The sequence below is a fragment of the Sus scrofa genome, chromosome 9 (genome assembly GCF_000003025.6).
Source record: "Sus scrofa isolate TJ Tabasco breed Duroc chromosome 9, Sscrofa11.1, whole genome shotgun sequence".
NCBI classification, from domain to species: Eukaryota; Metazoa; Chordata; class Mammalia; order Artiodactyla; family Suidae; genus Sus; species Sus scrofa.
Window position 1 is genome coordinate 120,122,219 of NC_010451.4, and position 13,458 is coordinate 120,135,676.

General features: G+C 38.9%; 1 protein-coding gene across 9 annotated transcripts in view; it reads left to right on the top strand.

Moving 5' to 3' along the window:
- The window catches only part of RASAL2 (RAS protein activator like 2), a 388,515-nt gene that overhangs the window by 180,916 nt on the left and 194,141 nt on the right, over positions 1-13,458 (top strand). For 8 of the 9 annotated variants that reach the window (XM_021063720.1, XM_021063713.1, XM_021063721.1 and 5 more), the window contains exon 2: positions 9,399-9,526. Coding sequence is in view for 2 of the 9 variants with exons in the window: in XM_021063721.1 (XP_020919380.1) it covers positions 9,399-9,526 (128 nt within the window). In the remaining 7 variants the exon portion in view is untranslated. Of the gene's footprint in view, positions 1-9,397; positions 9,527-13,458 lie in introns of those variants that run through there. The other variant, XM_021063714.1, reaches the window with a different exon arrangement.

A 13,458-nucleotide genomic window follows, 5' to 3' on the forward strand; every position in this document is an offset into this window, starting at 1 on the left:
TATCAGATAGTTGTGATGGAGCAGAGTTAGAAACCCCACGTTTAAGACCTGGTGCTGCTGAGACTGAGAGGGAATCAGCAAAGGGCCTGTTGGCAAACCTTAAGCTAAAAGAAATTATTTACCGGAAAGAAGTGCCATATGTTAGCTCCTACCTGCCCTCTCTTTGTCTTAAAAAGGGCGATGGTGAGTATAGGGGATTTACTGACTAGATCCAGTGATGAAGTAGCATGGAATTAAGCCTCCGTAGTTGAGAAGGAAACTAAACTGGTTAGCTAAGGTTAAAAGACACGGTATAAAATCATTTCAACAAATAGTCATGGTCTCATAGGGAATTTATGATAAGGCTTGAATTTCCAAAGGCAAACATTTATGACCTAATGACTTTTTATCTTAAACATATTGAATGATAAGTACCCTTATTATTTACCAAGGTGAGTGTGACCATATTTAAATCTGCTGGGACCATTGATGCGTATGCACTGAAATGTAATTTGCCAGCTCAAAGGTTCATAGTATGTCAGGACAAAGCAGAGTTCACAGGCAATGATTTTTTTTTTTCTTTTTAGGGCTGCACCTGCAGCATATGGAGGTTCCCAGGCTAAGGGGTCAAATCAGAGCTACAGCTGCTGGCCTACACCACAGCCATAGCAATGTGGGATCTGAGCCGTGTCTGCGACCTACACCACAGCTCACGGCAACGCTGGATCCTTAACCCACTGAGTGAGGCCAGGGGTCGATCCCACAACCTCATGGTTCCTAGGTGGATTTGTTTCCGCTGCGCCATGACAGGAACTCCCATAGGCAGTAGTTTTAATGTTTGGATCATTATCAATTTAAAAAAAACTTTGTTTCTTCCAGAAACAAGGTATTTTCTGACATTTTGACAAAAGGTGCAGGGTAAAAAAGTAACAGGGGGACAAAATAAAATTAAACTTCATTTTAGTGTCTTGATTGGTTTTACCTTTCCTTTCTGTACTTGAAGAATGAAAAAGAGTGACAAGTACATTGATGGCAGTAATGATGGCAGCTACGCTAGGTCTTCAGCAGGCAGCATTAACACATTTATAAAATAATTTGGTCTTATAGCTCTAATATTTGCTGGCATTATTAAAAGTCATCTCCATATGACAGATCTAATATTTTTTTTTGTTGTAGCAGAAATTGCTTATAGAAGGTAACCAAGGGTATACCACATCTTTTCAAGCTCTATGATAGGGCAAAGATTTCATTATTTATCAGAAAAATAAAGAACTGCCTTTGAAAATACAGCACGTTAGTTGGCCTATTAATATAAATTTTATTTAAACTTGAACTTCTGTTAAAACTGTTTTGAACATTTTGGTGAAGAGAAAAATTGTCCTTTGTCTATTTAAGGAAATTGACATATTCTTAACTAGTTTAAGTGGATAGTTCTGTTTTAAAGTTATTTAGATGTGTTTTAACTTCTCTAACAAAGTGGTCACTCTACTTTATATAAAAGTACTGCTTGTACTCTCACTTTGAGTCCTGACCAAATTCAGAACCCAAACCCAAATTTAAATGCTGGGGAAAAATTTTTTTTTCTTTTTATTTTAGGGGCACACCTGTGGCATATGCAGGTTCCCAGGCTAGGGGGTTGAATCTGAGCTATAGCTGCTGGCCTACGCCACAGCCACAGCCACTCAGGATCCGAGCTGCATCTTCGACCTACGCCGTGGCTCACAGCAATGCTAGATCCTTAACCCACTGAGCGAGGCCAGGGATCGAACCCACGTCCTTATGGATGCTAGTCAGATGCATTACCACTGAGCCACCACATGAACTCCCAAAAACTTGTCTTTTCTAAGCCACCAGGTTGACACTGGCATGGGAATAAACACATACCTTGAAAATACTGGTCTTTCTCCAGCAGCTCAGACCTCTGCTGTTTACAACTATTTGTTCAAAATGTGTTCCTCTTTTAATGTATTAAACTCTTCTCTGTTATAGATAGATTTCCAAAAACTGAGTTTTGTTTTTTTTAGTTTGGTGCTAAGAATTGAAAGGCTCTTGAGACTGAAGGAAACATTAGGGTTGGGTTAGCTGGAAGATTGTCTGTAGAGAATCCTCTGTAAAGCTTGTGTTGGATGGCAGTAAATAGCTTTAGGATTTTACCAATTACATTTAATTTATAATGTTGGAATTTTTAAAAACATATGTATCTAGTAAACACTGTAATTCAAAAGCAACCCAGATAATATTCTAAGGAGCTTTGAGATACAAAAGTAAAATTTCAGAGTTCCCAGGTGGCTCAGTGGGCTAAGGATCTGCTGTGGCTTGGGTTACTACTGTAGCACAGGTTCAGTCCCCGGCCTGGGAACTTCTGTACGCTGAGGGTGAGGCCAAAAAAATAAATGAAATAAAATTTCCCACATTAGTTTTCTATTTTGCATTCTCCTGTTTGGATCACAGACTTGTTCTTTTCCACTCTCCTTTATCTCTATTTCTACTTCCATTTGGACCCCTTTATTTACTGTCCTACTGTAAGTCTTTGGAGATGCTCTCTAAGTCTGGAAGAGACAAGATGCTTACCCTCCAGAGAAAAGTTACTTTGTGGTTATTTATAGATAAGTCTAATGGAATTTCCAGCTCTAGCATGTCATTTTTTCATTCTCTGTGTCAAATGATGTGACAGGCCATTTTGCTCCTTTCTCTGGTTACAGGGAAGGGTTATAAGAAAGGGTTATTTACACAGAGAAGTTTTTTAGTCGTTGTTGTTTCCTTACCACGTAGTTACTAAATTTATATTAACATTTGAAGAGGCCCAGAGTTTGACCTTTTAGATTTATAGGTAGACTAAATAAGTTTTTATTTTGAAATTATTCAGATTTAATGGATTGCATTGAATCCTTCAAATTTAATTCAAATTTAAAAGCTTCCCTTTTCGGTTTTCTTTCTTCCTTTTTTGAAAAACTTTTGTTTTAGACTTTCCTGCTAAAACAAAAGTAGAATTACAGTTATGCAACCTATTTTATGAGCATTTATTAATCCTTATTTGTATTAATTGCTCTTTTAGTCTCCCATCTCTTTTGTGCTATTCTTTCCCCACAAACAGCTAGGGAGTTACCAGAGCTGTTTATTCCTATTTCAAAACCCAGCTCACACAGTCCCTTTCTTTCTGTTTCCACTGTCACCAATCTTTGACCCTAATCCCCCATGCCCAGGCCATTACATTAGTCTCCTGTCCATTCTATTAAATCTCTGGTCTTCTCCCCACTGCATCTGACAGACTCTTGCCATATTTTCTTAGAATTCTTCATTGCCTTCCTCTTCCTCTTCTCTAAGCAGTGGTTTTTAAAGCATGGTCTGAGACACTAGACCCCAAGGATCTCCCTCATTGGCTAGGTTAAAACTATTTTCATAGTAAAACTTGCCTTTTTTCCCCCTCCCTGTGTTGACATTTGCACCGATGATTCAAAAGCAATTATGAGTAAAACTAGCGGTGCAGTGAAGGGAGTCAAGGCAGTGGCAACAAACGATACCAGTAGTCATTGCAGTACCATCTAACACGTGCAGTAGGAAAAAAAAAAAGGGCAGTTTTACTTAAGAATATCCTTGGAATTGCCTTCATGGCTCAGTGGTTACTGAATCCCACTAGAATCCATGAGGATACGGGTTCGATCCCTGGCCTTGCTCAATGCGGTAAGGATCCGGCATTGCCCTGAGCTGTGGTGTAGGTCGCAGATGCGGCTTGTATCTGGCATTGCTGTGGCTGTGGTGTAGCCCCGCAGCTACAGCTCCAATTAGACCCCTAGCCTGGGGAACCTCCGTATGCCGCAGGTGGAGCCCTAGAAGGACGGAAAAACAAAACAAAATAAAATATCCTTGAAAACTCATTTAAAAACTTCAGTTTTATTAAATCTCAACCTTAGAGTTGACATGTTTTTAATGTCTTGTGTGATGACAGGGGGAAGTACATTTAAGCTGAATACAGACGTATGATGCTTGTCACCAGAGAAAGCATTTGTGCAGATTAAGCTGTGAGGTGAACTTATTAGCATTTGTATTTCATGAAACACCATTTTTACTCAAATGATCAATTGTAAGACAAATATGGTTATTCAGTCTTGGTTATCTGTCAGACATTTTCTGGAAAAAAGGACATAAACCTCTCTCTTAAGGGGGAAAAAACCCAACATTATTTATTGACAATGGTAAGATTTAAGAATTAAAACAAAGATCAGTATTTTGGAAAACTTGAACCTGCCACCTGGAGCTTGATGGCTTTCTAGCACTTAAAGACTTTCCTGATGAGACAAAGACTTTTCTGAAGATTAATGAAAATGATTTTTTGGTACTATGTAGTGAAAATTGTCAACATTTGGAAGATCTGCAAAACGAAGTGAACCTTTTTTTCCTAAATGGTTAATGCATAGCGTCCCAAATTTATGCATGTGGTTGAAAAGATCTATCCCGAAAGGCAAGGTAGACCAATGATTTTTTAATGTAACATGGTATGAAAAGTTAACTGAAATGGTATCAAATTCCACATTTTCCCCACTTTTAAGAAGCAGTTGCTTGTCAGTTTTTGGTGTAGTATTGGAAAAGATGGACCACAATTACCTGGAAATGCTATTAAAATACTCTTCCCTTTTCCAGCTATATATGTGTGTGAGTACATGTTTTTTGCTTTATACTTCAACCAAAACAACATAAAGCAAGTGACTGAATGTTGAAATAGATACAGGAATTCAGCTGGCTTGGAGTTCCTGTCCTGGCTCAGCAGAAATGAATCTGACTAGTATCCTTGAGGAGATGCAAGTTTGATCCCTGGCCTTGATGAGTGGGTTAAGCATCTGGCATTGCTGTTAGCTGTGGTGTAGGTCGCAGATGCAGCTTGGATCCCATGTTGATGTGATTGTGGTGTAGACTGGTGGCTCCGATTGTACCCCCAGCGGCCCTAAAAAAGCAAAAAAAAAAAAAAGGAATTCAACCGTCTTCTCTTCTGGCCAGATTTTGGAGAGATTTTGCAAAACCTCAAACAGTATCACTTCTCTCACTAATTTTTTGTTTTGGAAAATAGTTACATTTCATCGAAAATGTGTTATTTATATTAACATGCAATAGGCTTATTATTGTTATTAAATGAATAAATATATTTAAAATGTCTCAGTTTTAATTTCTAGTGTAAATATTGATAAATATAATCTACATAAACAAAAGCTCTTTGAAGTTGTCAATTTTAAAAGTCTAAAGGGATCATGAGATCAAAAAATTTAGAAAATTACAGACTACATGATAATATCTAATCTCAAAGAAGCACTTTCCAGTGGGCTTCATTGAGCAACCTCTGATTCTTTTTAATGTTTCTGAAATCATTCAGTTTTTGTAATAAGTCCAGTACTCAGTACCCTTAGTATCCTTATGGAAATGAGACAATGCCAATCTAAATTTTCATTCCAGTTTTTCTATAAAGATGCTTATTTGTAATTCTGAGGTAGTTATCCTTTCCTCTAGTGAATTTTAGGTACTAAATGTAATTGGAAGTAGAAATAAAATCTGTGTCACTAGAGGAGGGGGGGAGGGAGGATTGGTAGAACTGGTAAAGTGAAGTAAGGCAGTAATCTGAGTTTGTCTTGTTAATACAGTCCCAATAAACAGGCTTTACAAGTTACTATTAAACCTTCATTTAGCCACAGAAGTTAGGACATGATAGAATGAATACATTAAATTTATAGGTTTATCTTATATTGTTACTTAAAATGCCCATTAAACCTTAATCTAGAAATGCTGAAAAGAACCATCCCACCCTTATTCTAACTTTTCTTGTTTCTTCCTTTTATAAATTCTTATGAAATGATCAAAAAGTGGACAATAGATAGAGAAATTGTGAAACTATAAAATTTATAACATGGCATATCAACCTCATAATTCAGACAGACTGAAAAATTTTAAACATCAAAATATTGCTGCCTATTTCATTCTACCTCTAGCACTGACGAGGAGTAATCCAGGGTCCGGAATGCTTTTTGTTTCATAAAACCATGAAGAAGCTAGCAACAAAGCTCTGGCTGAACAGGAAGGGAGAACAGTAAGGGCAACTGTAAGAAAATTACTTGGGATAACACAGGGAAGATCATTTAGATTTTCTTAAATTCAGTGCTGATGCTGATTTATATTTGTCAGGAAATCTGGGTTTTGCTATAATACCATCTCCTATATTCTAATTCTTATGGACAGAATCTATCAATGTCTTCTTGTTCAGTGTGGATCATAAGATTACTATTCAAATTAAGTTACAATGGAGCAGTTTAGGTCACTCATGACCAACTTACATAAGAAGGTTAGTCATTTGAATGAAAACTCGTCTAGGCCACAAAACCACCACATTTCCACATAAAGTAGGTGCATCCCTCTGCTGAAGTGGTCTTGGTATTTGACTCTAAAAATAGGCCTGCATTGTGGTAAAAATCTAACCCATTTGTTTGTCCAAATCATGTGAAGAAAATCAGCTTTGACATGGTTTTTAAGTTTAGACAAGAATCTCTTATCTGTGTAATAAAGGATAAAGAGTCAGTCCCTTTAAAGCTTTCTTTGACAATTTTAGGAAATTTGAAGTACAAAGAAGACTTTAACGTAACTGATTGAAATAAAAGTTGAGGGTAGGAAAGAGAGAGTTGGGGTGGAATGGAGAAGCTATTGATGCAGCATGTACTGGTGTACGAGGTTCAGAGGAGACAGATGCAGAAAAGTAGGGGAAAAATGAAAAACAGTGAACTTCTAAGAATTAGTAACATGTCCAACCAAGCCCTAGCAACATTATTGGTTCTTGGATTTTGAGTTATTTTGGAGGGTAACTGATAAGCTCCACAAGCATGCAAAGCTATAGACTTGGAGAGAGCAAAGGAAGTTAAGCCAGAAGGAGCACTGAAGATAATATTGGACACATAAGGAGATGTAAGAAGAGAGACGTACACTTAATGCTCTAATTGCTGGCTTGTTTACTTTCTACACATCTGCAGCTATAGTTATGTATAATTGAGTAATTATAGCATAAACCATCCAGGAAGTCATTCAGGTTTCCTTGAAGTCAGTCAATACCAGGGATATTTATCATCCTGTGATAAAAGACTTTTAAGTCTATAGAAAGTCTGTAAAAGAAGTCTATAGAAAGGAAGAGTAATGAAGGCTCTCGCTAAATAGATAAAATGTACTTTTTTACCATTTACAGCTTTCCGTATTCATGGGTGTTGTTTTCTGATTTCTTCAGTTTGAGGTGCTCCTGCAGAATATTCCTGAAAGGAGTTAGTCCTTCATGGCTAAATAACTTTTAATACATATTGAAGTGTCATAAAAGCCTTATTCAGTGGATCTAATGTGTACTTAGGCTTGAAATATGTTCCAAGCTTTACAATAGCACAAATGAGTGAACAGTTCATGTAAAAATTTTTTAATTTTTTTTTTTTTTTGGATCTGACCCCAAAGTGAAGGCAACAAAGGCAAAAGTAAACAAGTAGAGCTGTGTCAAACTAAAAAGCTTCTGTACAGCAAAGAAAACCATCAACGAAATGAAATGGCAACCTACTACATGGGAGAAAACATTTGTAAGTCATGTATCTGATAAGGAGTTAATATCCGAAATACATAGAGGACTCATATAACTCAGAAAAAAAGAAGAAAAAACCCAAGCAGTCCTAATTTAAAAATGAGCAGAATATCTGAATAGACATTTTTCCAAAGAAAACATATAGATGGACAACAGATACATGAAAAAGCACTTAACTTTCCTTATCATCAGGGAAATGCAAATTAAAACCACAGTGAGAGATTACACTTCTGAAAATGGCTGTCATGAAAAAAGACAAGAGAAGTTTCCTTGTGGTACAGTGGGTTAAGGATCTGATGTTGTTACTGCAGTGGCTCAGGTCACTGCTGTGGCGTGGGTTCAATCCCTGGCCCGGGAACTGAGAACTTCTGCAGGTTGCATGCACAGCCAAAAAAAAAAAAAAGAAATAACAAGTGTTGGTGAGGATGTGGAGCAAAGGGAACCTTTGTGCACTGTTGTTGATGGGAATGTAAATTGGTACAGCAACTATGGAAAACCATGTGGAGTTTCCTCAAAAAAATTAAGTATAGAACTACCGTACAACTCAGCCATTTCATTTCTGGAAATTTGGAAATGCCATGTTCCAAAGAACCTGAAAACACTAATTAGAAACAACCCTGTGTTTACTGCATCATTATTTACAGCAGCCAAGATATGCAGGCAACCTAAGTGTCCTTGGGTAGATGGATAGATTACTACTCCACCATTAAAAAATGAAATCTTGTCACTTATGACAACATGGATGGCCCTCGAGGCTGTTATGCTAAATAAAATAAGTCAGAGAAGAACAAATACTGTATGACCTCACTTATATGTGAAATCTATAACCCAGAACCAATGAACAAATAAAACAAAACTCATAGATACAGAGAACAGAATGATGATTGCCAGGAGGAACGAGGTTTGGGGGCAGTGGGTGAGGTGGGTGAAGGGGGGGCCAAGAGATTCAAACTTCCAGTTATAAATCACAGGAATGTCAGCTACAGCATGGTGACTGTAGCCAACACTGTAGAGCATATTTGAAAGTTGCCAAGAGAATAAATCTTTAAAAGTTATCATCAAGAAAAAAAAGATTTGTAACTTTTTATGGTGAAGGATAGTGATGAAACTTATGCAGTCCTCATTTTGCAATGTACACAAGTATTGAATCATTATGTGTGCACTTGAAACTACTATAATGTGACATGTCAGTTCAATAAAAAATTAAAGTAACATAGGAAATTAGACATTTGTAAGAATTAAAACATTTAACTTTGAGATTGTATACCTCCAACTTTAAGAGACATGATAGTATGTTTAGATCTTTCCTTGAGGAAATTGCCTTCTGTGTTTTTAAGATCTTACTGGCCTCTAGTGGTGATATGATGCTCTTAGGTCAGACTAGAAATAAAGCCATTTTGAAGACAGGCTGCCAGTTCTGGATCAAAAGCACTCGCAAAGTTGTACATGCGACATCATCTTTAACCTAAAGGCTGTCTTTCGTTCTGGTCTCTGAGGCACTCCCACCTCTTTAGTTTGAATGATGTTGGTTTTGCTCTGAAGTGACCGTCTCTGATTTTAGTGCGTTGTATGATGTGTTGCTGTGTCAAGTTTGTACCAACAGTTCTTCCTAGAGTGTTTCACCCCTCTTTTCTGAAGCCTAGAAGGCAGAAGTTTCCCTCTGTATATAAATCTTTTTATTTTCTTCAGAGGAATTTAAGTGTTCAGTTGACCATTTAGATTTATTTATGTTTAGACCTCTTCCATATGATTTTAGAGAGTCTTTCACTTGAAATGCAAGTTGACCAAGCATAGTCATGACTTGTCACTTTGGTTTTTCATGTTTCTCACGCAGATGTGAAAGGGCCACCTACCCATCGTCTGTCTTGTGGCCAGTCACCCTACACCGAGACGACAACATGGGAGCGGAAGTACTGTATCCTCACAGACAGCCAGCTGGTGTTGCTCAACAAGGAGAAGGAGGTGAGGGGGATGTTCCTGAGAAAAGCCACTTCCCTTCTCTGACCAAATTCTTGAAATACTCTAGTTTTTTAATTGGCATCTCTGTAAGTTGTGTTTATGAAAATGGGGGCTTTATGAATGATACACTATGTGTAAAGGGCTGTCAAAAGGGCTGCTGGTGTCATCATGATGACTTGTGATTGCCATGAAGGAGCGACTTCAACTAGATAAGATTGGATTTTTCACTATGGAACAGTGAATTTGAATTGAGATCGTTTGAACTGAGGATGGGTTGGCTTGTGGAGACCTGGCTCTGAAAGTGGTCCAGAGGGGCTATTGGAAATTCTATCAGTCTAGCTCCTTTCAAGTAACAGGTGGCACAGTCAGTAGATTAATTGAATGGGCTTTAATGAAGGAACTATTTACAGAGGTGTGGACGGCATAGGGGACCCCACCAGAGGATGCCGAAGTAGCAGTGAACCAGTAACAGCAGACAGCACTTACCACCCTAGACTTGAAGACAAGGGAAGGGAGCAATGTTTTTGGAACCCAGGGAACTGTAGTTGCACGAGAGGGCTGCATGGCAGTTGGTGTGGCAATACACAAAAGAGCACAGCTTCTACCAACACAAAAATGGCCAGCAGGGAGGAAGCAAGGGAGAACAAACAAGCACGCTCTCTTTTTCCTGCTTTCTGATTTCTTGCCAGTGTTACCTACTGGCCAAACCTAAGTTGAAGCCAAAGGAAAAGATTGCCTTTGATGTGTTCTGTAGAGATTTGTTTCCTGAAACACAGCAAGGGAGAGAAGGGCCAAGAGACATATAATTAATGCAGACATCTAGTTCTAGATAAACTTTCTGTCCCTCTAAATTAAAAAAAAAAAAAAACCTTGAACTCGTGATAGACTATTACTACTTTACTCCTCAAACTCTTCCAGTCTACAGATCCTTCCATATCCAAAGAATTCATTTGCTTATTGGCCATTTATCGGAGAGTTGATTTAGTAGGACCACAAACCATCCCATGCCTAATCTCCATGACGTAAAAAAGAAAAAAAAAAAAGACCAAGTATATTCTTCATAAAGAAGACAGATAATGGGGTGGGGGTTTGGGGGAGAGACTAAGAAGCGATCTTACTCAATGAAGGAGAAAGATTAAGTGCCAAAATTATATATAAATAACTAGGAAGTTCTTAGGTAGAATATCAGTTTCATAAGTCATCCCTCTAGAAAAGTGAGTTCAGAGGAAGCAATACCCAAAAAATACATTTCTTAAATCTCATCTGTGGATCTTTACCTCCCTTTTCTCTTCTCTCCCTCGCCCCCATCCCTTTTCTTTTCTGTCTCTTCTCTCACTCAGCCTCTTTTAACCTCGCGAAGGCAGGGTCATTAACAATAACGCACTTAGAGTGTTTTCTTTTCATAGACGGTTCTTATGTGCAAGGCCCTGGCTAATGTGCCCTCTCTGAACTGGCTTATTCTTTTTCTCCAGCCATTGAAAAATGTCCCTTTTGTTACCGTCTCCCTACCCATGACCTTTTCCCCAGTATTTTAATAAAGTTAAATTTAATTTTATTAAAATAATTTGGTAAAGGTCAGCCCGTTCTGCCACAGTGTACATGTTGCCTTGTTTATATTAACTAGATACAGAATAAAAATTGGTAGAGTGAATATTAGTATAGAAGATTTCTAATTATCCAATTTGAATAAACAGATAATTCACAATGCCCATTTAAACCAATCGGCTCTGTCAGCAGTCTTTCATCAGAGCTCTTAATAAGGAGGGATGTGAACCTAGCATTTGCCATCTCTTTGCCCTCACCCACATTTTGTTCAATTTAGTAATGTGTGAAATTAAATAGCCTAAAGATAAATAGTTTAAGGGCAAGAACATGCCTTATCTAGAACCAGGACGTAATCCATGCCTTAAATACTACTGATCAATTGAGTCATCCAGGCTTGGGTCCCCTTTGGTACCATAAAGTAACTATCCATGCTGAATGATGTTTCTAAAACAATTTCTTAGGTACTTTATCCTTTTTTTTTTTTTTTTTTTTTTTTTTAATGCTAGTCGTCATGAGTAGCCCTGGACAGTGAGGAATCCCTTATCTTCCACTCTGCATATGGCTTCTGGATCTCCTTTGCTGTCCCTGCCTTCCGAGCATCCTCTCCCACCTCTCGAACCCCTTTCACTATGCCCTCTTCAACTCAGGGTCTGTCATCAGCCAACTCGGCTGTTTCTTCCACCTCTTCTCTCAAGCAGTTCCTTAACTTCTTGGTCTCATGAGAATGCCTCCCTTCCCTGAGGAATGTCTACCTTCCCGTCTATGAAGGGCTGTCAGGCATGGCTGTTTTTCTCCCACAGCCTTCATTCCATGCTGCCTTCAGTAGGCATCCTTCTCATTTCATGGTCGTTTCCTGTCTGTTCCCCCTCATTTTTCCTATAAAGCCCAAACTCTGAGTCCCATGTCGTAGTCATCTTCCAGCCACCCCCTGTCCCTCACCCCCAGTCATTCCTCCTCATTTTTTGTTGACTTTACCTCCTGGCTCGTTATCATTATCTCCAGCACTACTCCCGCCTTAACTGAGGGTGATTCCAGTATCGGCAGTGAGATTCTTTCAATACCATGGCCCTGAGTTCCTTGAACTCCTCTCCTCTACTGCCTCGTGGCCACACCTTCTTCCTATTCTAAATTGCATGCATCCTAATGTCTGACATCTTAGCTGCTCATCTTTCTAGCTCATTCCTTTTTCTAGCATTTTTTCACTTCTTTGGGGACTTATGGTCCATTGATCCTACCACCTCCCCCCCCCATACCTCTGATACCCTCTCTTCCCACTTCTCCCAGCTTGAATTCCACAGTCAGTTTAATCTTTGCATACTATTTCCTTGCCCTTTTTTTGCATCAGCAGACTCAGTTGGCAGTGTGATAGGTCAGTTAAATGCTACTCCTCATCTTTCCTGCCCTGCTTCCATGCAGCACAATGTTTCTGGAGAAAATCACTCCGTCATGCTGACTGTCTTTTAGCTAATAGCCGCAAACCTTATGTGAGCCTCTAATGCTGCTTGGCAATCACAAAACATTCCCTAGTCCATTCACTGTCCAGCTCTCCTGGACTAGGACTTCTCAGTCTCTGGATGGTGAAAGACCAGTTTTATCCCCACCTCATCATGAACAATAAAATACAATAATATGAATTTTTAAGAAAAATGAAGTTTTAAAAAGGCAAAAGTATGTAAGTTCACATTTTTATTAATTTAATTACTATTCAATAGATAATCATAAGAAAAGAAAGAATAGAATTACAAAAATTGTACATGTTCAAGGAGCACATGATGCACAATGAGATGAATCTGCTGATCACACGAGGCCTGCTTCTTAATTCCTGTGTTGTCAAATTGTTGGCTGAGGACTCTTAAACAATTTGCAGAACAGCCTAGGACCTTGGACCATCCTTTGAGTAGCACAATCCAAAAAAGTTTTTTTTTTTTGGTCTTTTGAGGGCCGCACCCATGGCATATAGAGGTTCCCAGGCTAGGGGTCTAATTGGAGCTGTTGCTGCCAGCCTACATCACGGCCACAGCAATGCCAGGTCCGAGCTGTGTCTGCAACCTACCCCACAGTTCCCAGCAACGCCGGATCTTTAACCCTCTGAGCGAGGCCAGGGATCGAACCTGCAACCCCATGGTTCCTGGTCGGATTTGTTTCCTGTGAGCCATGATGGGAACTCCTAAAATTATTTCAAAGGTGATTGTTTTTCCCCCAGACTTCTGCTGCTTTTTTGATTCCTTCTTGATTACCCTTCCTTAGCAATGATCACTTTGCTGCTTACTTCACTGGGAAAATTCAGGCACTCAGAAGAGAGCTCTATCACCCTGTCCACCTGTCCACCCGAAACTATTTCGTTAGGCTCTGATCTCCTTCTTTTCACCTTGGAGTTGTCCACAGTCTGA